The 24995-nt window shown below is 45.4% G+C and overlaps 1 protein-coding gene across 3 annotated transcripts in view; it reads left to right on the top strand.

Moving 5' to 3' along the window:
- Positions 1 to 24995, top strand: part of COLGALT2 (collagen beta(1-O)galactosyltransferase 2) — a 123752-nt gene that overhangs the window by 8596 nt on the left and 90161 nt on the right. Inside the window, exon 1 of one of the 3 annotated variants that reach the window (XM_074349940.1) lies at positions 3278 to 3882. The exons of 1 other annotated variant lie outside the window; for it this stretch is intronic. In XM_074349940.1, coding sequence (XP_074206041.1) covers positions 3620 to 3882 — 263 coding nt within the window. In that variant the 5' untranslated portion in view covers positions 3278 to 3619. Of the gene's footprint in view, positions 1 to 3277; positions 3883 to 24995 lie in introns of those variants that run through there. One more of the 3 variants, XM_074349939.1, reaches the window with a different exon arrangement.

Raw genomic sequence — 24995 nt, 5'->3', positions numbered from 1 at the left:
AGATAGGGGAAATTCCCATTTTCTTTGCTTGGCCATAATTAATTAACAGGCTTAGCTTGTAAATCAGTAAGGGGACCATTCAGAAAACTGAAATACACCCAGAAACGTCACCCATCTCGTCGCAGGGAAAGGGCAATGTCTGAAAGTCCCTGTGGCCTGGGCAGGATAGTCCAAGGACCTCCTTGTTCTCTGTGGCCGAGGCCAGAGCACATTGTGCCGGTATGTACGTGTTTGGTGGTTTCCAAAAGCACAATTGCTGTCGTGCACAGGGTCTTCTCTTTTTCCTTGCATTCAGAAAAGGTTCCTCCTTCTAAAAAGTAGTAGGAACTATTGTTTTAGATAATAAAATGAAGAACTTTGTTTTTGTATGTTCTTCATATGATTTATATGTTTAAAATTAGAATGGTTTTTAAAAATGTATTTAAGGTGAAATATTTAACCATATAAATTCAAAATTACTGAGTTTGAAAAATTGGGTATTTAAATTAAAACTTGGGGTTTGAGGCTTTACTCACCTGGAACCTGCCACGCTGCCCTGTGACAGTGACCATTCAGTATCTTTAAAATCAGATGAACATTTGAAAGCACTATGTAGGCCAACTAGACATCAGATATTTAGCTCATTTTTTTCCATTTTTAACCAAAGTGTTGACTTTTCTAGAAATGATCATATGTATAATTACATAAAATCATATAATATTCCCTCTCTTCCACTTCCCATCCTACCCTCGAGCACGTTCTACTCATTGCAATTTCTCTGTGCCATGGCTCTCATTCTTTATCCCCATCCACCTGAAATTCCAACCCCCCCACCACTGTCATTTTCCTAAAACATGCTACTCACTTTTCAATGCTCAGTTCAAAGACGTTTCTTTAATGAAGCATTTCCTGACCATCTTCATTCCCTCTGTATTCTCCTTTTCCACCATAACACGTATGCCAATTTATTATATTTATTCATTCATTCAATCGATCTTAATTATCCATGCATTTCCAGCACTGGTGCCTTGGCACAGAGTAGGCACTGAGAAAATGTTGGAACAAATCAGTGAATACAGTTTAAGAAACATAGCTGATCCTTTTAAATGGCACAAAGGAATGTAGTTTCAGTTTGTATAAATGTGTTTGGAACTGGAAAGCATTTGTCTATGGTAACTGTTGTATAGCTTTTGGAGGCAGGCCAGAGCACAGACAAAGCTTTGAAGTTTGAACAGTTGAATTTTAGCCTTCCCTTCCTCAGTCGCTGCTCTTTTCCTCCCTCCACCCTCCCATAGCCTTGCCTTCTCTTGGACCCAGTGTCCTCAAGCCCACATATCACGAACCCATAGGACTTGCTTTGTCATCACATGAGGATCCCACTCAGTTCCCTTCATCAGAGCTTCTCGCGGCGCACCTCGGCCAAGGAACTGAGAGTCAGAGCTCTGACTTAATGAGTTCACACAAATGTAGGAATGACTACTGCCTGATATTCTTCCCTCCAGTATTTTCATGTTGAAAATGACATATTTATCAATTCAAATGAATGTTTATATTGTAGGATTTGGGGCTGGATAAGAAAATGGAATAAAAAAATCCAGGTAGAAACAAGCCCTGCTGATTCAGCCAGGAGACTCGGTCCTCCAGCTCTGGCCTAGCAGGATAAACGGGGCGGGACACCGTCTCCCCCTTTTTCTAGGGAGGAAGGATTCAAACACTCAACATCCGAATGATTGACACTGAGAAATTTTGTAAATGTTTGTTGAATGAAAAAATAAGGCAGGCATTTGAAAATGTTTTCACATAGGAAGAAATTGATGTCCAGAGAGATCGAGTCTCCAAAATCACACAAAGAGTAAGTGACACACGTGAGACAAAAATTTAGCTCCAACTCTAAGCGTCCCTTGCTCTTTCTGGCATGTGACTCCTGCCCAAAGGCAGCTGTTCCCTCCTCTGCTTGGCTGCTGGAGCCACAGACACTGCAAGATTCTTTCCTGCAAGAAGCCCTCTGCCCATCTCAGAGGCCCTGCCTCCGCCACGGTTGCACTGAGGATGATAGTCAAAGAGGTTTTGTTGTTCCAAGTCCCCTGTGCTGGCACAGTGAGGTGAGGGGAGGTGAGCAAAAGTGCTTACTTTCAACATTCAGGCAAGAACTGTGGGGACAGTCTGTTAGCAGTGGAGACAAGGAGATGCATGTGGCTTCCAATTCAACAAATTTTCCATGGAAAGAGCATTATAAGCAATGCATTTTAAAAAACATAATTGGCTTTTATTCTTAAACAAGTTTTTACAGATGAACTGTTTTGTAACATTGATTCTATTAGGGAAAAAAAAAGCCATCCAAGATTTGCATCACTGATTTTTAAAGAATTTATGGCATAAATCTGATTAGTATGATGGGGACTCCACTTTCCCAAAGCTTCCTCTCCTTGCTCCCCACCCCACAACCCCCATCTTTAAAATGATCCAGGGAGGAAGTCTAATAGTTGCCAAGAAAGATGGATACAACTAGTAAAAAAGACTGCGGGACGGTGCTGAGGGCAAGCTGGGGTTGGAGGGCATGAAGGTGCACTGGTATCAATCCAATCCTGCGTACAGACTGATCAAAGTCTATACAGTTTCACAGAGAAGGCACCCAGATTTCATTGCTAGCTTTCCTTCCGTTACATTCAAGAGTAAATGTCCCATGGCAGTGTACCCTAGCAATTCATTTTACCTGCTAATTGTGTTCTTCCATAACCTCTTCTTTTCTTCCTCCTTATACCTGTCCTCCAACGTGTATAGATTTTCTCCTTTCTTTGTCACTCTGTCTCTTTGAGTCATTAAGGAAGAAGAAAACCATCTAAGCGAATCTCCTCTTTAACATGCCACCCTGTCGAGAAGCTCAGGACCGCGGCTTGGCCGGTGGAGACACTTGCCCCACAAGAGGCTTTCTTTTAATTTCCCGAGTTCGATCTGGCTCTAAAATTCTCCAGCTCTTCCAACTTGATCTTATCGGGGGTCTACTAGTCAAGAATGAATTTAAAGAGAACTTGAGCGTGTAAGGAAATGCAAACATTATGCCTTTGTGGAAGTTAAAAAAATTGTTTATCTTAGTCATGAATCACTGGGTGACTTTCCATTTTAGAACTCTACCCGTTTAGTCAATAGGTGCATTATGAAAAGCTGGATACATTGCATCACTGTGAAGGACTTTAGACTGCGGTTTGCAAAAGCAGAATAAATTTTCTCGGAGTTGCACCGCTATGTACACGCGCGCGCGCGCACACACACACACACACACGCCCGCATTCACACGCCCATCGGCAGACGCGGCCACACCTCACAGTTCTTGGGGGAAGCCGCAGACCTCAGCTGTACAGGCTGAGTCTGGGCTAGAGGAACGTTCCGCGGGACTCGGGACAAACAGCCGCACAGACACGACTGTCTGCGAGCCCGAGCCGCAGGCGAGCACCGGCGGCGGCAGGTCCCGGGGTCCCCGGCGGCCAGGCCCGGGCGGGGCGGCGGCGGCGGCGGCGGCGGGAGGGTCCCCCGCTGCCGAGGTGGTGCCAGCGCGCGCGCGCCAGCCGCCTCCCCTCCGCCCCTCGCCGCCAGCCTCGGGCATCCTCGCCGGGCTGTCCCGCCGCGCGCCACGGCCCTGAACATGGCCGCGCGCCCCGCGGCCCCCCTCGCCTGGGCGCTGCTGCTCCTGTCCGGGGCTCTGTTCCGCGGCGGCTGCCGAGGGCGCTTCGCCGCCGAGCCTGACTCCGAGGACGACGCCGAGGAGGCGCTGGTTTTCCCCGAGTCGCCCCTGCAGAGACCCACGGTGCTGGTGGTTGTTCTCGCGCGCAACGCTGCGCACACGCTGCCTCACTTCCTCGGCTGCCTGGAGCGGCTAGACTACCCCAAGGACAGGATGGCCATCTGGTGAGCCGGCTGCGCGGGCAGAGGCGGGGGTGGCGTCCGGGGTGCCCGAAGTGCCGCCGCGGGGCCAGGGGACCTCTCGGGGCACGCGGGAGACGTGGTGCGCACACCCCTCGCCGCCGGCGCGGGTCCTGGCGGATCCGCAGTGGGTTGGGGAAGGACGCGCGGGTCTGTGTGCGCATCGGGTGCTAACGGGGATAAGCAGCCCGTCCCGAGCTCCCACGGGGAGAGTGTGGACGGGGGTGACCTCGATCCTCTCCCCGACGGGGCTGGGGAGACCCGGTGAGAGTGCTAGCTTCTCCCCCTTTCCGTTCCCGAGGTTTCTCTTTTCCCTAACCTCATATCCCTCGCCCTGGAGTGAGGGAATGAGGATGCCGGTCGCCGCCGGCCCCTCCAGACGCGACGTCGAATGTAACAGCGGCCGACAAGGGGAGCTCTTGGGTGGCTGGGGTGGCTGGGGTGGCAAAGCGTGCGCCGCCCTTGCTTCCCTGTACCGTGCTCCTGCTCCCACCTCAGAGGCTGGCAAGAGTGGCTCCTGGTGATCCCCGGGTAGTTAGGGAAGGGGGAGAGGGGATCAGGACCCAGAGTTGGAGGCCAGCGGGGACCCGCGGTGTTTCCAACCACACCACCACCACCACCGGGGATGCTGCCTGCTCTGAGCGCTCCAGGCTGACCCGCCCGCCCGTGCATCTTCCCTGGGGCTGCTTGCCCGCCACATATGCTAACCTCGTGGGGGCGCCCTAGGCTACTGCGTCCTGGAGCCCCACTCGGGGAGGCAACAGCCAAGTCTTGTTGCCCTTAGGATAGAGCCCCGAGCCAGGTTCCTGTGTTTGCTGCGGCGGGGAGGGCCAGGGCATTAGTGCGGGTGGCTGCCCACCTCAACTTTAGGACTTGGTCTAGCCCCGCATTTTTTATTTTTTTAAAAGCAGGTATCAGAGGGTAGGAAGTTGGTGGCCAGGTGAACCAGATGGAGGAGGAGGTGGGCCCCTCCCAGGGAGATAGGCAGCTAGGTGCGTGGACAAGAGGCTTCTGGTCCCCTGAGGAAGACAGCCCAGGTCACTGGGGGCAGTTTCTATCGTGTGTTGATAAAGGGAGCTGTCCACAGGCAGGACACATCCTTAAAGCCTCTTGGGCAGAAAAGGAAAAGGAAGGGTAAAGCTGTAGCTGACATTGGCCGCCTAAGGGGGAGAGGCGCCGAGGTGAGAAAGCAAACATGCGATATAGTGCCGCACTGTGCTATACACTGCTGCGCTACATACCCTGCTATACGTGCCGGCCGCCACGGAGCCGGGCGTGCTGGGTGGAGGGGGGGACATTAGTGCAGCCAGGTTTTAAACCAGAATGAAGGATTTTTTTTTTAACCATTTCAATACCAAAAGAAAATTTCACAGACATCAGTTCTTAGATGCTTTTTTCAAAAGGGATGTTTTGCAGTATGGCCTTGGTCTTCCTGCATTGTGCGGTTTTAAGGAACGTCTCATCAGTGGCTGTAGGAAGCTAGGGGAGAAGCAAGCGCAGGGCACAGGCTTTGCTACCTGATGTACCGACATTGCCCCTTTTCTCGTGCAGTAAACTTTTAAAAGAGACCCTATAACCCTTATGTTACAAATGAGGAACATGAAACTTGGCTCAGTGCAGTAACTCAGTCACAGAACTGATAAACGGTGGAACTGGAGTTTAAGCCTGAAGACCACCCAAGAAAAGTAGTGGTGGGAACATGATATAAGCAAAATGTGTATAAACCTATCAGCTACAGATTAGGAGATTTGAGGGTTTTTGTCACTAGCTTGATGTGTGTTTTTTAGGCCAGTTGCTTGGGATCTGTAGACATCAGTTTCCTCATCAATAAAATGAGGGAATTGGAATCGATTATTTCAAAAGATCTTTCCAGCTCTTGACTTGTGTAGATTTTGTAACATGGTCAGCGTCACCCAGCAGTGGTTGTACGTCCTGAGTTCCCTGGGTGTCCCAGATTCTGTGGCCTGAGGTGTTCGCTTTGGATGGGCAGTGCTCCAGTTCTGCACAGACCTTGGGGGTCTTTCCCTTCACCCTTGTGCATGGTCCCTGTGACTGCCTTTATGATCAGTGTTGGAAAGTTTGGGTAAGGCCTTGGGCAACCCCTCCTTTAGCCACTGAAGTCTCTTCTTTCAGTTAAAAATCAAAATCCACTAAAGTTTCTTCTTTGGCTTAAATATCACATATAATTTATTAGGTAATAATAAAATGCCAGTTTTAAAATAGTCCTTTATAGCTTTCAGAATACTTTCATCAACTGTTATCTCATTTGATCCTTACTCCCATCCTGTAAAGAAGCAGAATTATCTCCATTTCACAGAAAATGTTGTCTTAAGTAACTGACTTAACAGCAGATTGTATTTACTTATTAATTTCACAAATATTTAATAATAAGAGCCCACATTCTTCTAAGCACTTTATGTTTATTTTCTGGTTTCATCTTCACAATAACCCTATCAGGTATATATTATTATTATACCCTTTTACAGATGAGAAAACTGAGGTACAGAGAGGTTGTCCAAGCATGTGCTCCTAATGATGTTTTTGGTGAGAACCAGGCAGTATGCCAGGTTTGGGCTGAAAAAGATTGGATAGATGTGGCTCCTCATAGACCAATATGTTTATTTTTTAAACTGGGCAGTGTAAGGTGATCTGAATGGCATTTATAGGGTGAGTGCCAAAAAGACTTCTCAATCATATTGGGGTCCTGGAGGGCTTCTTGAGAAGAGTTGACACTCAGTTTTGAAGGAAAAATAGGAATCCACTAAAATCTGGGAAGGAAGGAAGGTTCCAAGAAGAGGGAATGGCAAGATGAGTAAAAAGGTTGGGGTGCTCACCAGATACTGGGATGCTAGCCAGAGTTTCCTGTCAGGGGAGGGCAAGTGAATGGCAGGTCTGCAGATGCAAATCTCCACACTCATGGCACTGCACCACCGGGGCTGCTGACGTTGGGGCTGGGGGAGTATTTGGCCAGGAGGGTGATGGGATATAACCCTCCAGGAGAAGGTGGTACCTCAGTTCAGGATGCTGCAGCTTTGTGGGGCTTCTGCCAGTTACTTACCTCTACTCTCTCAGTCCAAGGCTCTACTCAGCATTCTGAGATGCTGAACTGACTAGTACCCACTCTGCAAAGCCAGCACACGCTGATGTCAGAAATGGTCAGGGTCAGAATGGCCATGAGCTACCCAGAACTTTATAAGACAGAACCGTGTTAGAGCGCAGGGGCCTGGGCTGCCGGCTTCCATTTAACCTTATTTTAGTAACTCTCTGTATACTCACTTTTCTCATTCATCTGCGTCCCTCTAACAGTGGCTGGAGGAGCACCTGGTAAGACTTCTTTCCTGCATGAATAATTGAGAACCTAGTCAGGCTTGCCGGTGGTGAGGCTTTTTTTTTTTTTTTTTCTCCTCTCACTTAAAATTCTAGACCAGATCTGCACTGAGTATCAAGAAACTGACCTGAAAACTTTTTGAGAGATTTAGTGAGTTATCTCAATTAGCATCAAGTTTATTTGGAATCGATTGAATTAAGGAAAGTTTACATTTTAGAGATAATCTGTACCAGCAAAAAGGAAAACATGTCACATTTACCTATCTGATCACCAAAGCCCACCAAGCTGATTGTTTTCCTTCGAATATCACAACTTTGTGGTGAGGAACTGAGATTTTCCTTGTGTTCTAATTAAAACCTGCAGTCGGTTAACGGGATCACTGCTGTGCCGAGATGAAGGGAACCGTGTACATAGTGACATGCGATGCAGTGCACTTCAGTGGCCTTTCTTTTATCCGGTGGAGCCATGAACAGTGGCCTTAGCAGCAGAGGGAAGGCTGACCTCATCCCCTTGCCCAAACCTATGATTAAGGAGGGCAGTGCCAAGTAACATGATGATGAAAAATGGAGCAGGGCACAAGAAACAACGTTTGACCCAAGAGATACATCAGGTTTGTCTTCGGAGAGCTTGCTGTTCTTTGTGGGAAGACAGTTGGGATCCCCAGAGTCTGTGGAATCACAAGGCATAACGGCCATGTAATTACAGAACAGTTTGGGCATTTCATTTGGTAGAGTTTTGAAAAGTAATATGTAGGCTGACTTGGAAACCATCGTATGGCTTCTCAATAGAGCAGTGGGTTTCTGTTGACATAAACATTAACGATGGTGAACTTCTGCTTGTTCTGGCCTACTGAGGCTGCTTGACATTTTTTTTTTTAAATTTTTAATTGAAGTACAGTCAATTACTTTTGCACACAAACTTTCTCTGTGCAGTGTTTGAGGATTAGCTTGGATTTACCACATTTTGATGTCCAACTAGTAGTGTTTTGGTGAATGTTTAGCTTGATACACTAATCTAAGTGTGTTTGTAAAGTGTTCCAAACTACTAGGAATGATAGTTCTCAGCACCAACTGTGAGCGCAATGTCACATGTTATCACTATAATCTTGACATTAAATGTTTATATTGTCACTATAGACAGAAGTATCAGCTCATGGCTGAAACCGTAAATGGTGCTTTAGTCTCCTTCTCTTCGTTAGCCAAGTTTCCTCATCTCACCCACTCCTTTTCCTTAGTTTTCCAGCCTGGTAGTTTAGTGCGGAGGGGAAAGTATGAAGCTTAGAGTCAGACTTTGGCTCAAATCTCCTGTGTGATCGTGGGCACATCAGTGAAGTTCTAAGCCTGCCTTCCTCATCTGGAAACGACTAATAACACCTACCTCGAAGAGTTATTGTAACAAGCAAATGAGATAATGCATTACAATGTCTTTTACACAAGTGCGACTGAATAGAGAATGACTGCCATTTCCCATACATCTTTTCCTTTTTGTCTCATCTCCCTACCTTTCTCTTCCCAAATGAAGATTTTAAAAAAGAGCATGTGTTCAGAAGGAGCTCTTTTGATTTTCTTCCTTCTAATGAAAAGTCATCAGCATGATGCACACTGACATTCATGGAGGAGCTGTTGTAGAATGTCCACTGTGCTATGATGCCTGAGTTACTCCTGACAACGGCACCAGGTGCAAAGTGTCATCACTGTCCTCACGTTACCAGGGAAGGAACTGAAGCACAGAGAATTTAAGTGACTTGCCTGAGGTCAGAAGGCTAGCGCGTGGTGGAGCCAGGATGTGACTCGGGCAGCTCATGTCACAGACTGAGTACAGATGGTCTGTTTAAGATCAAGAAAGGACCAATTAGTTCTAGTTTTTGCTTCTGTCAGTTGACCCAACTTGGGAAGATAAGAGCGCCAGTGTTTCTTTCAGAGAAGAATGGCCCCTTCTGCTTGAATGACACAAGGGACTCGGTGGTTCCCTTCCGCTGTCTTGATAATTTTGTCACTTGGCTTAGGCACTTTTTAGTTACTAGGAACAGAATGAGATTTAAAAATGCAGGTCACTCGCTATGATCACAGCCCCATAAAGAAACACAGCAACAGAAAGAAATGTATCAAGAATTGTTAGTGACCAGTGAGTGCGGTAGCACTATTCGTATGTGTGGTGGCTGCAGCGCTTTGGGTTCATGTTGGCAAGACAGAGGGTCAGTTTTTTATTAGTGTTCTTCGATTTGGTTAACACCCAAACTCAATTTTCTTCCAAATAGTTGGATAACACTATCCATCTTTCCTCCACCCTACAATTTCGAAACACGATTGGACCTCAGAATTATGTATTTCCTTTGGGTAAAAACTGAAGTCACCTGTCTTATCACTTGAGTTTACACAAATTGCTTGCAGAGTTAGAATGGATGCCTACATTGTCCTGGATCCTTTTGTTAGCTTCCTTGGACGGGGAAACGAAAGCACAGGGAAGTGAAGGGATTTCCCCCCCAGTATATTACATCATGAGTAAGTGTCAGGGTAAGAGAGCAGATTTCTAGATTTCGAACCCTGTATGGCTGTTTTAATGTTGGTTATTTTATAACGAAGGTCATTCGCGGTTCAAAGGAGCATGCCAGTCATTCCAGGTGGGGCTTGGTTTTATATATTTGTCTTCAGCTCCTTTCTCCAGGTGATCCCACCACGGACGTCCTTTGTGATCCCTGGTACGCAGGCGTGCTCCTTGGGGCCCTCGCCCTTGACCGTCTCTGGCGGGGGCAGGAATGAACAGTGAAGGCTCTGTAACCCAAAAGGCTGTTGGTTGTGCCTTGGTCGCTTTTTCAACACTTAAGTGTCCTCGTGGGTCCTATCACTGTGTGGCATGTCTTCACGTCTACAGCGCACTGTGGTGGGACCATGACAAGGCTTATAGAGGGGCTATAGTAGAACCATTATGAGGTTCATTTCTGCATGTTTCTTCAAATAACGTAACAATATACAGTGCAGTTAAAGTCTGAGCGAAAATGACTGGCCTCTGGTTGTTAGTTCTCTTCCCCAGTCACCATATCAAGAAGAGGTTTCACTCTGTGTGTTTAAATCATAGCTATTATTCATCAGGAATTACAAAATATGTGCATTGTAGACATCTTGACATTTTTATTCTCAAAGGAGTGACTTGTTCATTGAATTGCGTTTCCATTGTTAGCATATCAAAAATTGCTGATTAAAAAAATAAGAAGGCTAAATCCTTTAGCGTCCTTGCAGATTTAGTCATAGCAATTTAATTATTTTACGAATTTTCTTTCCTGATGTTTTCTTTTTTAAATTGAAAAAGTAATACCCTCCCATAGTAAAAATTTGAAGAGTGTGAATGGGAATAGGACAGAAAGTTAATCTCCCTTCCACTCCGTACCACCTGCCAGGGGCAGCCGTTGTTAGCAGGTTTTTGTGTATTCTTCTAGAAACTTCCTGTGTATATCTATCTCCTTTTAATGTTAACCCAGTGTGAGCATTTGACATATCCTGTTTTACACGCATTTTTTTTTTAATGCATCTACCTCTTCATCCCAGATTCTTTCAGCTGCTGGCCCATCTGTACCCACACCCTGGCTGGCACGGGGTCAGCTTCACACAACGCGTGTTGCAGGCAGTTACTCTGAACCCCTCCCTGACTACACCCATCCTGCTCTCTTGTTCTTGAGTCTCTGGCCCCAACCCATTTTTTGAAAACCCTGTTTTATGAAGTATAAAATGTGTCCCCAAAGTGCATTTATCATAAATGTATAACCAGGTAACTTTTCGCAAACCAGACGCTCCCAGTCAGCAGCACCTGCCCCACCAGGCCTGCATTTGGACGCAGCAACCGTTGTGGGGCTGAGTAGCTGCTGTCCCCTGGGCCTTGTCCAGGGAGTCAGGTCCCCATTAGGCCCACCCTGTGTGCCCTTGCAATCGGCCCCTGCTGTCTGACTCTTTGACGTGGCTCGCCGGGCCCCACAGGCATTTGGATGGTGACCCTTGTCCCGGCTCAGGCCCCTCAGGAGCCCTCATAACTGCTCTCTAGAACCAGCAGGGTTGGCAGGCTGCCAGCGAGTGACCTAGTGGTAAAAGGATCAGGGTTGTAGTACCTACCCCTCAGCTCTCCGCCCCCATGGTTGGAAAGCTGTGTGTTAATGTTTCTGAAGGTACAAAAGCATCTCATTATGGGTAGTAATTGGAAAGACAGGCAGAATATAAATAGAGTGGCTGTAATTAATGCACTGGAACTTGCTGCCGTTCAGAGCCATGAAAACTCGGCATTTGTGGTGGTGACATTCGCCAAGCCTCTTGCATGAATTAAACCTCAGATTTGGCCGGAGGGCATTTCCTTTCCTCTCGAGGAGCATTGTACAGAAATCATTTTGGACTTAGACTTCTAATAATAGCTTCCTGATACCCTGCCAAGGCTGAACTTATGATTTTACAACACATTTCATTTAATTGAGGCAGTAGTTATTATTTTAGTTGTTGGTCAAATTCAGCAAGCCGAGGCCTGTCCCTGACTTGCTGGTTTAGCTGATGAGATTTTGTTCCTCTGCAAACATAATGCAAAACACTTCCCCTCCCCCTAGCATGTTCTGATTAGTTTCAAGACCCCTTAGAAGATGTGCATTTTAGAAACATAAATGTTAACGTAAGTAATGACCCTGGGTGGCACGTCCCTTGGAGGATGGCAGAGGGCTGAGTGTGGGCCCAGGCCACCGATGAAGCATTCTCATGAGTACTTGGTTTAAGCGATAAGTTGGCTATTTTGGAAGAATTCTGTAACTTCTAGGTTGGATCACTTCAGAGTCTATTGAGGGACATGTCAGGTTGGAGAGAGAAAGTTCCTTAAATGGCGATTCCCCCATTTTGGCTCTTGCCATGATCTGAATGTTTGTACCTCCCCTCCGCCCCCAAATTCACATGCTGAAATCCTAAAGTCCTAAAATGATGGTGTTAGGGGGTGGGGCCTCTGGGAGGTGCTTAAGTCATAGGGGTGGGGCTCTCATGAATGGGATTAGTGCTCTTATAAAAGAGGCCCCAGAAAGACCCCCTCACCCCTTCCTTCCACCACGCGAGGACAGAGCAAGGAGGCCACACCCTGGAAGAGGGCCTTCACTAGAGCCCAGCCATGCTGTCATCCTGACCTTGGACTTCTAGCTGCCAGAACTCTGAGAAATACATTTCCATTGCTTGTAAGCTACCCCGTCTGCAGTGTTTTGTTATAGCAGCCGGAATAGACCAAGACAGCTGTCAAGCCCAAGAAAACCATACAGGCAGCCCACAGTGCCTGCATTCCAGGCAGTGAGGAGGTAGAACCCTTTCTTTCCAGCCCCCTTTCTTTCTGAGAGTGACTGTGTACATTTTGGAGGTGGGGAGGGCAGAGGGCTACGTCAAGCTTTCCTATTCTCACGGGGTGAGAGATGATTCTGAGAGAGGGGCATGTATGGATGTATGTAGATTGACATTCTCCGTAAAAGTCATATTAAGTGAGAGATTGCTGCTTTTTGGGGTCTTGGGAAAGGCAGGATTTTCTGGAGACTAGCAGTGGAACTTAAATTCCTGGGCTATCTGTGAGAAATATGGTCATGGACATTTGGGGCTGTGGCATTTCCAACACGGAGTCCCTTGCTGGACTGCTTTTTAGTTTCTTGGTTTCCAGCCAGCTCCATAGTCCAAGCTCTACACACCACAGTGATTAGGGCTGAGACCTGCCAAGGTAGTGGAAAGTTGCTGCCAAGTGGAATCAGGATTGTTCATGTCATCCCCGCACCACTGAACAGTCAGCTTAGGTGCAGCTCCCGCGCTGTTTCATTCCCTCTGCCAGAAGCAGGTGGGGTGGGAGCAAGGTCAGACAGACCGCGTCTTGCGTTTCAAGTGGATTTTGTGGAGCTGGCCTGAAAAATTCAAAACATACTAAAATATTTTAGAAAATCACAAATCTCTGCCTTTCCTCAATCTTGTTAGACTTTAAGATTTATGGGGTGCGTAGATTTCCATCCTAGAAAATTCTCTTTAGTGAGATAAACTATGAATTTCTAAAGCAGATTAAAAAATATTATACATACCCCTTTATTTATTTGGCCACCACGGATTGTCTATGAGGATAAATCCAGGTAATCATGTTGGAGTTAGTAGTTGAGGTGGCCTCAAAGCGACCCACCTGCACTGGTCAAGTTCATTGCCCGTGAGTGGACATGACCCTCATCACTGTTCCACTGACCTTTGGTATAAAGCTGCCGGGCTTCTACTAGTGGTCCCTAAATAGGGACCAGCTGCATCACAACACCTAGGACATTGATTAGTTATGTAGATTTCTGGGCCCCGTTTCAGCCACATTCGATCAATTGGGTGGCCTTTGGGAGGGGCCTGGGAGTCTGCAACTTAAAAATGCACACCGGTTATTTCTGTGCTCCTCTGGGTTTGGGAGCTGCAGGAGGTAAGCTCCCAGGAGAGCGCACGAGGAACAGGGGGCCCTCGTGGAAGGACCGAAGGCTGTGGACGTGTCTGAAGTGCAGACCGTGGGATTTTCAAAATGTGGAAAGTTGGCTCACTCTGGAATCTTCTAAACCCCAGTTTCCAGATGCTTAAGCAATCAAGAAGGCCAGGGGGGTTCTTATTCAGAGAAGTAGTGAAGTACAGGATTACAAAGGAGGAGCCCTGCCAGGACGGCGTTGTTCGTGTCTTTTTATTGAGTCAAGGACATGTGTTCTCCCTCCTTCCAACAGAGGCTATTTTAAAAAAAATGATTTTTTTAAAGGCGTTGCCCTAATAAATTGCCCATTGTCTGAAACACCTTGCTCTGGGGCTCGGTGTAAAATGACACTGCCTCAAAAACCCTTTTCTTTGCTCAGTTATCTCCCATCGTGCGCGCATTTAGGTTTATAGAAGAAAAGATACCCACTGATGAACCGCTCTTAATACGCTGGAGGGGAACCAGACCAGCGCATTTCCTTCAATGGGGACCCATAGTTCCTCATCTTGGTGTTCTGGTTGCTTGTATTTAATTTTCTTACCTCTGATTTTCTCTTTGGCATGCTATTAAAAACTTCTCTCATTTGGGAAAGGTATAACCAGTCTGTCAAATTAGCTTGCTGTTAGTAGTTGAAGCTTACCTTTCATTATATGATATTACAAAGTCCCTAACCTGGTGTCTTCACTGGTTATGAATCTAAAAATAGAACTTGCTGGAAATTCACACCGTTCGAGTCCACTGTACAGAGGAAGGGTTGTTCTGAGTTTGTCGCTGCTGCACTGTGGAAAGTTCAGAGCTGGTATAGTAGCATTATTACGACCTCACCTACCGGCAGCCTTCTCTGGGGAAGGTCACAGCTCAGGTGCTAAATCTCATCCTATTCTCCACCCTCGTTTTATTGTGTCCTTTAGGTGTCCACAAACTCCACAGTAAAAGTTCTCAAGTTTATGTGTCCATTTTCTTTTTTGAAAAAGTCCTTTTCTTTCTCAAAAATGTGAGCTGCTATTACAGCTTAGTGCCTCCCGCCAAGAAGATAATGATCACCTGGGGAGGAAGGTGAAGCAGGTGCACCTGGGGAACTGCAGGACGGCTGTCTCTGGCCAAAAGCAGCCTCGTCCATCCCCCTGCCCCCGTGTGTGAACATCATACTTTTGTTATTTACGTTGTTTTGTGGAAGGACCGGGAGGCATTGCTCGTTTGTTCATGCTGTGTCACTCTGAACAAGTCACTTACTCTTTCTGGCCTCAGTTTCCTTTCCTGTAACATAAGGGAGATGTGCTGGGGTGGTGGTTCTCAAGTGTGGCTGCTTATGAGATCATCCGATAAGATTTTAAAAATACTGATGCCTGGGCCCCATCCCCAGACCGTTTAAGTCTGAGTCTCTGGGGTAGGATCAAGGCAAGTGACATATTTTGAAAACTTCCCAGGGAGTGATAATATGCAGCCAAACTTGAGAACGTCTGGATGAGACAGGTGTTCTCTGGGGTCCCTTCCTGAGCCAACATTTGTACCCCCTTCATGGAAATGATCGTTTCTTAAGAATTTTCATGAGTCATAACTCTGCATGATTGATGCTTCCTGGACCAATTTTAGATCTTTTTGGAGTGGCCTAAAAAAAAAAAACCTAAGTTTTCTCAGAAGCCTCCTGTATCTCATCCTATTGTGTCCTGTGCCCATGGGTGTTCCCTCCTGCGGTTGTTACAGTGTTGTCTCCTGTGGAAGGCGTGTCCCACATGATGACTGAACTGCCAAGGGCACATGGCAGCAAGAGGGCTGGCCTTGCAGGGGCACAGATTGGAACTTCTCAGGAAGGGGCTGTGAGCATGGGGTGCAGAGTGTCAGGAGCCCAGGGGGCCTCCCCGCAACACACAGATCCTGCCCCTTGGCTGAATAGCTGCAGACATCAGGCCTTAGAGCGCACCCAGCCAGGCTGAGGCCCCACAGGGGTTCTTCCGAATGTGTGTTTTGGTGAGCTGCCCAGCCTCGCTTTCAGGCATTCTGTTTCACATGGGTGCAGGGCCTCTAATCGCCTCTGGGTATTGAATTTCTGATGTTACTTTTAATGGCTTTGGATTCTAGCTTCTTTTATTTCTTGATCTGCATAAACAGGGCTGCCTTTGTCCTGTGGTCTTAACAGAACTTCAAAGCCTGGACTGGGCATCAAAGACACACTGGATCCTCATTTCTTAGGCGTCAGATTGCAGCAACGCCAGCAAGTGGCTGAAGGTTACAGCCCCACTTCTGGGCCGGTTTTCTGCCTCCCAAGGATTAGATTCTGCCAAGTCCCCTTTTGATAATGGTGTGGAATCTTAGTAGCTTTTCCCAAGGCCTGTGCAAATACTAGTGAACTGAAGGGACACTGCTGGCTTTTGTCTGAGGAGGAAAGGACAGTAACTCACTAGTATTTACTGAACTCCTCCCTTACCCCATAAGAGGCAGATTGTTAAGGGTCCCTCTGGGAAGCAGGGAAGCCCCAGGCCTATTGGCCAGTCTTGGCTGATGTTGGCATGGTGATGGCCAAACCCTCATTTTCCCATGTGTCTTATCAAAATAAAGGCAGTAATTGAACTGTCAGTTACCCATGCATGGCTTGTCTGTCTTTTGGATAGACAGAGGCCAGCTTTTGATAACAGATCAGTTTGGTCCAATCACCTAGCACACCCTTGAGCTGTCTTTCTCCCTCTCTCAGCACTCACGAGAGTTGTGTATTTAGACAACAGAGTGATTTTTATCTCACTAACATTCCACGTAAGGCATTCCATACCAGTTTTATCCAGTTTCTTAGCTGTTTGCTCTTTTGCATCATCTGTGCCACGCGCCTCCGTATTTTCAGATTTTCCCGAATCCTCTGCCTTGCCTTGGCCTCCATCTATACCATGAGTGCTGGACAGGCTGACTTTAAAGATTTTTCTAGCCACAGCATGCTATGTATTTGCAGTTCCATTACTGATACCATGAAAAACAAAACAACTTACTCTGTTGCTGCAATATTTAAGATGACATTTGGGCCTTTGTTTCTTTATTTGTACTTAGACACAACTTTCAGTAGTTTTGAATTATCCAGTGTCCCATATTTGTTACCAAGTCCAAACTCATTTTGCTTAACAGGCCAGTGAATCAGGAGATGAGGTGCTGGGGCAAGGAATAACGACTTTATTCGGAAAGCCAACAGACCGAGAGGACGGCAGAATAATGTCTTGGGAGAACCATCCTTCTCAAGTCAAATTCAGGCTCCTTTTATACTAAAAGGGGAGGGGGTGTGGTTGGTTGTTGCAAACTTCTTGGTATAGGAATTTTTTGTTCTTGGACTCCTTTGTGGGTCAGATCATGGTATCCCTGTAAACCTCCAACAAAACAAATGTTATTTTCCATTCTGTAACTTGTTATCTTTATATAAGTGCAAAAGTGTTAACATCCTTAAGGGTCAGAGCCTTGAGAACAGGCTCTCCTGTATATTTCAGGCTAAAGGCAACATTGTTTTACAAAAGGTGAGGAGCTGGGAAGACTGAGCCTAGAAAACAGGGCACAGGATTAAAGCCAAAGAAACAGATCTAATATGGAGTCACACTTATTTATTTTTTATTATATCATATCCTTGCTGAATAACTGATGGTTCATATCTTATATAAAACTATAAAAATAAAAAAAAAGTTTTGCCCTTTGGGATAGTTAATTTTCTGCATTAACTAGGTTGGGTCATGGTGCCTGGATATGTGGTCAAACATTATTCTGGATGTTTCTGTGAGGGTGTTTTTAGATGAGATTTCAATAAAGCCTTTCATAATGTGGGTGGGCTGCATTTAATCAGTTGAAGGCATGAGTGAAACAAAAGCCTGACCTCCTCCAGCAAGAAGGAATTGTGCCATCAGACTGCCTTTGGACTTGAACTGCAACACTGGCTCGTCCCTGAGTCTCCAGCCTGCTGGGCTACCCTCCAAACTTTGAATTTGCCAACCTTCATAATTACATGAGTCAATTCCTTAAAATCCTCTCTCCAGATAGATAGATATGAAGTAAATACATATTATCTAGAGGTATATATATTCTCAATCCTTCCCTCACTCTCACTTTCTTGCTCTCTAGCTGTTTTATTAGTTCTGTTTCTCTACAGAACCCTGACTAATATAACCTCTGACCTGAAAGAACATATCATCCTTTCATGAACAACAACAGCCAAAAGAAAGGCTGTGTTGAGAAGAAAAAGAACCCAGAGAATTACATCAGAAGAGATAGTTCCAGATCTGAAAGCTGGGAAAACCATTGCTGGGGACTCCCAGGACGGAGTAGCTGCAGCATGAGTGTCCATGCCGACTTTTCTCACGCGTGCAAAATAAGTAAGTGCAAGTCGGCCCTAGAAGGTCCCCGCTTTTTTTTGAAAAGACAAAAATAGGAGTTTGACATTTACCATTGTGACGGGAAACTATGTATGTTTGTTCTTTGCAAAAGCTCCTGGCCCTCGAGCAGACCTGTGTGTTTCGCTCAGTCTGCTTCGTGTGCACTGTGGGGCTAGGAGAACCTGGCAGTGGAAGTCAAATGGGCTGTTGCACTGATGTGGCAGCTTCTCCCCAGGGAGAGGCTTTACCTCACAGTGGTGTCATCATAGCGCGGAGGTGCTGCGGATCAGTCCGTGCTGACACCTTCAGAGGCCAGGAGCCTGTGAAAGGTCCTTGTGACATGGAGCTGGGCAGAGCCGTGTGCTTCCTTGTCAGTGCTTTAATGCTGGGGCAGAAGAAGAAGTTGGGGGAGTGGTGAGAGGGGAGATAGAATCACTTGTCTCCTGATTTTGAATTTATAGGCTGCAGAAAACCAAGAAGGCAACAGTTTTCTTTTCCAAAGAGAGTTCTCTTTGGTGACTCTTTGACTTACATTCCTGGGGTTCAGTCTCTAAAGTCAAAGTCTTCCTTTTCTGAGCCGAAACCAGGCAATGAAAGAGCAAAACCTTCTGCTGGGTCAGAATTCTCTTGAGAAAGCCCTGCGCTCTGGCTGCCTCTCCCAGCTTTCTCTGGTCTTGGCTCCTCAGCTGATCCAGCTGTGCACCGGCTGCCTGTTTCCCCCACAACCCAGCGCCAGCCATTCTGAGTTTCTGCAGTAAGACTTTTCCAGGATGCGTTAGCAACCCCGGGGGTCCAGGCATGGTGGCATAAAACACCCTAATGAGTTTTTCTCCTGACATAACAGTGAGTGTGGTTGAAGGGACAGAGGGTCAGTTTCTGCCCTGAAGTGAAGTGGGTTCTGAAGCTTTTTCTTTCTTCCGTTAACAAAGTAGCTGAGACTTGGTGGTGTTTCCTCTTAACCTGTGTATCAGCTGTCAAGTTTTAGATAATAAATTGTCTTGACATTCTGTAGCTTTGAGCTAGAAAGCAAATGGTTTCTTTAAAAGGAACGCTTCATCTTTTTGATGTCGAGGGGCAGCAGGCAAATAAACCACAGTCTGCGTTTTGCCTTCTGAAAGCGTTTCTCTGCAGTAGGTTTTTGGAGTTCTCATTCTAAGTCTCTGCTTTTACTCACTGTTACTGCTGTTAACTCCTCTTAGTAACTCTTACTACTTCTCTTACTAACATCAGAGATTTGGCTCCAACTTCTCTTCTCCAATTCTTTCCTTTTCATTTTTATAAAGAGGCATTTTCTAGGTAGGTCTTGGTTTATCTATTAATGGATTTACTTGTTTATTTATCTATAGAATTAGCAGTACTAGAAGCTCAGGTCTTTTATCTGAAATAATTAGGACAATCTATTCTTTGCATCACCTTGCTCAAAATGATTATGACTTTTAAAAACCCAGACAGATAATCCTGATTTTCAGCAACTTAAAAAAAGATCAACCGTACTTGCCTTCCTTGGCCTTTGGTCCCTGAGAAGACCCGGGTCTCACATGGCTACAGTCTGTAGTTAATTTCACGCTGGGTGGTAAAATAATACAGTATGGTTTCCAGACCCTTGAACAATCAGCTGTTAACAAGTGAGGTCATTTTTGGTTGAAGAATTGTATGTGTCATTGTCTCAAAAGACACATGGGCTGCAGATCCTGTCTGGGGACCTGCTTCCAAATACTTGAGCAAACCCCTCCCAGCTTAATCTGAACTTGGCCTGCATCTCACTTTTACATTGCAAAGTGCTTGAGTCCTGCACATCCCCAGCTAAGTAGACGGTAAAACAAAACCAGTAACCTGTTGTTAAACGAAAAGTGAGAGGGACCACAGTAGTCATTTTATGATTCTTTCCATCCAGTTCAGTCACTGAGAAGAGATTCATGCTTTTTTCAGGCTCCATAAAAAAGTAGAAAGCTTTGATTATTTCTTTAAAAGTGTGTTAACTATTGAAGTATGAGGTATACAGGTATTTGCTCACCTTACCTCAAAGGCCTGCTTTTTCAATAGCGGACTAACTGTAACCAGCAGCGTGGTAACTGACCTCCACGATGGCTCCCAACGATCCTTGCCTCCTGGGCTCACTCCTCCCTAGTCTCCGCGCCTGCCGACTCACGTGACCAGTCGAAGAGGTGGAAGTGAGGGTGTGTGGCTCCCGAGGTCAGATCATAGAAGGCACTGGACTTTCTGCCTGGGTCTCTTGGGTTGCTTGCTCAGCGGGGGGGGGGGGGGGGGCCTGTGCCGCGAGGACATTGAAACAGCCCCCAGGAGAGGCCCACGCAGAGAGGAACTGAGGTCTGCAGCCAGCCGCCAGCACCCACCTGCTGCCGGGGGAGGAGTCCACCTGGGAAGTTGGTCTTCCAGCCCAGTCTGGCCTTCAGGTGACATCTACTTACAAGCTCTTGAGAGGAGACAAGTGCAAATACCCTAAACACCTGACCAACACGTCTGAGACCATTATCACCACTATTGCGTGAGGTGGTGGGTGTGCAGATGAAGCCCCTGCTCCCACAGAGCTCATGCTGTGCTGAGGGAGGGCAGCCGTGAACGTGAAATAAACAAAGCAGCTGATTTTAAAAGACACGTGTTAGGAGAAAGTAAAACAGGGTAACGGGTTACGTATGAACTACCTGGATAGGCGAGTACTTCACATGTGAGGTAGTCAGAGAAGGGGTTTTTGAAAAGGTGAATTTTGAGCCAAGCCCTGAGTGATGAGAAGGAACCGCCTTGTCAAGAGAGGTGGGATTGGAGAAGAGAAGGGGAACTCGTCAGGTTCCCAAGTCAGAGGAACGTTCCACTCGCTGGAAGAGAGCAAAGCAGGCCAGTGTGGCTGGTCTGTTTTGGACTTATGTCAGATTTGCCTTGTAAATGGCATTTCATTCTTCTCTGGGCTTCTTGGGGAAAATAGGGTCAGTTTTCAGTATCATCAACAATATTATCATATTTTTATTCTAATTCTTATCAACCTGCGTAACTATACAATTAAACCCTGACCAGTTAGTGGAAACAAGCCTGAGCTGTGCTGTTAACCTTTGAGTACGTCAGCAAATTCCCTTCTTTAGCATCCACTGCATCCTGATTACACAGTGGAATGTTTCCCAAAGACTTTCTTTCCCTTCTCTCTGAACTGTCATCAATGGTAATGCCATTAATAATAAGATTCAGGGGGCAGAACTCATAAAAAATTAAAGAGCCTTGTTTTAAGATGACAAAATAAAATGAAACACAGCAAACAACCCCAGCAGTAAATGAAGACATTCTACAGAGCCATCAAGAGAGTCTAAAAAACAGGTGAATGCTGGCCATCACCAGTTCTGCATGTATCTCTTACTTAAAGCACAGGGTAGGTGTTGTTGGAAGGATGTGCTAAATTTACAGCATGCATCACTGAGATTTAGATGCATGTTATTTGCCATACTTTACTTTGTTTTCTTGAAGCATAAACCAAATTTTGCAAAAATGTAGATCAACATTTTACATCCTGCTCTGCATCTTCCCATGGAAATCATCTGAACACAGTCCTTTTTTGAGGTCTGGTCCCTCCATTAACATCACAGCACATCTCATCTTGATTAAAAAGAACATTTCTCAGGTTGGCTCTGGGCTAAACAGAGAATTTTGTTTTGAGTTTGCCTCAGTTTGTGCTTAATTTCTGAGTTGCAACTATGGAGTGTTAACCTCCTTAGACACTCTCCTATTGGCATCAGTTGTTGTGAGGCTTTGATTTCTTTATCTCCTAAAACAGGAACGAGACCACCAAGCATAAAGACTGTGAATTAAAAATAGTCTGCTTCGCAGACTCATAGACATAGGATACAAACTTGTGGTTGCCAAGGGGGTGGGGGGTGGGAAGAGATAGACTGGGAGTTCGAAATTTGTAGATACTGACAGGCATATGCAGAATAGATAAACATTATACTGTATAGCACAGGGAAATATATACGAGATCTTGTGGTAGCTCACAGCAAAAAAGAATGCGACAACGAATACATGTATGTTCGTGTATAACTGAAAAATTGTGCGCTACACTGGAAATTGATGCAACATTGTAAGCTGACTATAACTCAATAAAAAAATGTTAAAAAAAAAACCAGTCTGCTTTGGTGGAATATTTATTTTCTTTTTAATCTCCTGCTTTGTCACTAATGTAATCGAGAGAACTTAGGCTCAAGTACAGGCAAAGGCTACTGATTACTGATTTAAAAAGAAAAACTCTGTAAATCAATATTCGAGTTATGTTTTCTGCATAAACCCGTTAGTTCTGTCCCGGGGAAAGTCTCAATGAGTAATTATTTCAGACCGGTGAGTTCATAGCTGTCTGCTTGGCAAAGCTCAGCTCTGGTTTCTTCATGAAAAATAAGATAACTGCCAGGGTTTTTCTGTCTCATACCTGAGCTCTCACAAGTGCTGCTTGTCACCCCTTACGATGTAGCTTCTGAAGTCAAGGACATTTCCTCTGCCTCCCATAAAGCTCAACCAGGAAGTAAGCGGGTATTGAGAAGCCAAAAATCAGTGGAGAGCAATGATTTATTTATTCCAGAAGAGAGGGGCATTTGTAGGGACTGTGGGGACTGTGAGAAGGGCCTTTAGCCATTCAAATTCAAGTGTTCCAATTCAAGATGTTTCAAAATCTAATCTCTAGTAAAATAGTAATTATAATCTGGTTTGCTTTAAGCAGATGTCTGGTTCCACAAACTCTCGCTTTGTTTTTTAAAAGCGTTCCTGTCCCCCCTGCATTTGGCACTCTTACTGCTTGCTACTGGCAGAAAATATTTCTTCCTTCTCAATTTATGCTGATCCCTGCTGTCCGGAGCATCTTCCAGCATATTCACTTATGACTTTGAAAGATCACATATTTTGTTTTGTAGGGGCCTCTGTGTCAAGTTTGGCTTTAAAATATCTCATGCCTTTTCACTTAGATAATTTGCGTGACCATTGTTTGTATATTTTATTAGACGCCTAGATTTTTAAGGTAAAGTGTAGGATGTGTATAGTCTGGAAAAGGCTTAGAGTGTTCCTTGATTTTATGAGCAACGAGAAGTTTCCTATGAATGAAATCATTGTTAAGATTTGTTTTTCATTTTGTTTACTTTGCTTCTGAAGATGTTTTGAAACCTCGATTTCTGGGAATGGAATTCTTTTTACGCTCCCTAGGAAAGGAAATATGACGCATCATTTAGAATAATTAATAACAAAAAAGCAACGTCCTACTTGCCCCCATATTACTGTGGTGGAACAAATCACCCCTCTCCCAGTTCAAACATAATGAGGTGGGGAGAAGAGGTGTTCATTTTGTAGAGTCTCTCAAGTACAATTTTTAAAATTGGTTCCTTGTTTTCAAATACATATGGTCATTTAGGGCAATGCTACAGGTATCCTTTGAGAATCATTTTTAATTAATATATGGCTGTTGTGTCTGCTTAATGTCTTTATTGTTGGCATATGAATTATTTTTCTACATAGTTTATTATATTATATGGTCCTCTGCGATACAATACCGTTCACTTAATATGGAGAGCCAACATGTGTTGAACACTTACTGTGTTCCAAGAATAGCTCTCCACGAGTCAACTCCTTCAGAGCTCACCACACCCCCGTGAAACACGTGTTATTAGCAGTAGCCTCATCTGAAAAAGGGGAAACTGGAGTTGAGACCAATTGGGATTTTCTTCCAGAGCCACATGTTTAGTGGCAGAGCAGTGAGCTGGCCCAGGCCAGAGGCAGACTGACTTGGAAGCTAAGGAAGGTGTGCTTCAGCCCCGTTGCTGGGGTCCCCTCCGCAGTGCATTCGCGTCTATTTCGGTAAAATGTGCAAAGGGAAAATACTTCCCCAGCGGTGGGCGGAGACCACTTATCCAGGTCCCCCTCCGTCGTACGTCCCCTTGTTTGGGGCCGTGGCGAAGTGGCAGTGGGTGTATCTGGGGTCTGGTTAAGGGGAAGCCGGCTTGGGGATGTTGTTAGAGGTTAGCAGGAAAAACATGGTTTGTGGTCGTGTCTACGTATAGTTTATTAGTCTAGCAGTCCACTTAACACCCAGAACCACAAGGCTCTGCTGCCTCGCTGGTCTCAGAAGTAAATGAGGTGCAGAGGAGAAACAGTGATTGAATCTTGTCTCTGGAAGGTACCTCCAGCCATCAGACATGAGCAATTTTAAGTGAATGGTTTAGTTCTCATTGGTGCCTCGTCAAAACAAAAACTTCCCTTCTGTTAGAAACACACTTGATAATGCAGCGAATACTATTGAATATAATTATAAAGCTCTCGGACACTTTGCTTTCTTCTATGGGAATCACAAATTGAATCAGAATTGCTGTCTGAAGAGCACAAACCAGAGGTAGCGTGTCTGAGTACATGCACATTTTGTGCATCACAACACCTCAGATTGTGTACCAGCAGGTGGAAGGCACCTTGGCCTCACAAAGTCTGGCAGCTCCATTGGAAATGGAGTTCAAAACCAGCACCAATACAGTGAAATGGCTTGAAAGCTTTCTGTGTTATTAATACTAAAGAACAAATTTCAGCAAACATTGGTTCAGGAAAGACTAAATTATATTTCTCTTCTCTTTATGCAATGAGATATTGTGAAAATAATCGTCATAGGACGAGGCGATCAGAGGGTATATTAAAAAAAATCTAAGAAAGTAAGTTTATAGAAGTATGTCAGGTAGTTAATAAAATATTTTTCTGGTTTTTTGATGTCTGTGGCCTTTCACAGCCCTTGAAAATTTGTTATAATTACTTAATTATAAAGCAAATCTATTAACTTGTCATAATTATTTATATAGTAATTTCCTCATTCTAAATAAATATTCAGTCTCATACTTAATTTTACATTTGGAATCTTGTATTCCTTTTCTTAAAGTGGGTTCTCCCAAGGTGCATAAGCTCCAAGCCTCACAAAACCTTGTTTCAATCCTGCCCAAGCCCTTAGATTTCAG

This window comes from Camelus bactrianus, chromosome 21, assembly GCF_048773025.1.
Source record: "Camelus bactrianus isolate YW-2024 breed Bactrian camel chromosome 21, ASM4877302v1, whole genome shotgun sequence".
Lineage (NCBI taxonomy): Eukaryota > Metazoa > Chordata > Mammalia > Artiodactyla > Camelidae > Camelus > Camelus bactrianus.
The sequence above is the reverse complement of the archived record's forward strand: the minus strand, read 5'-3'. Positions and strand labels throughout refer to the sequence as shown.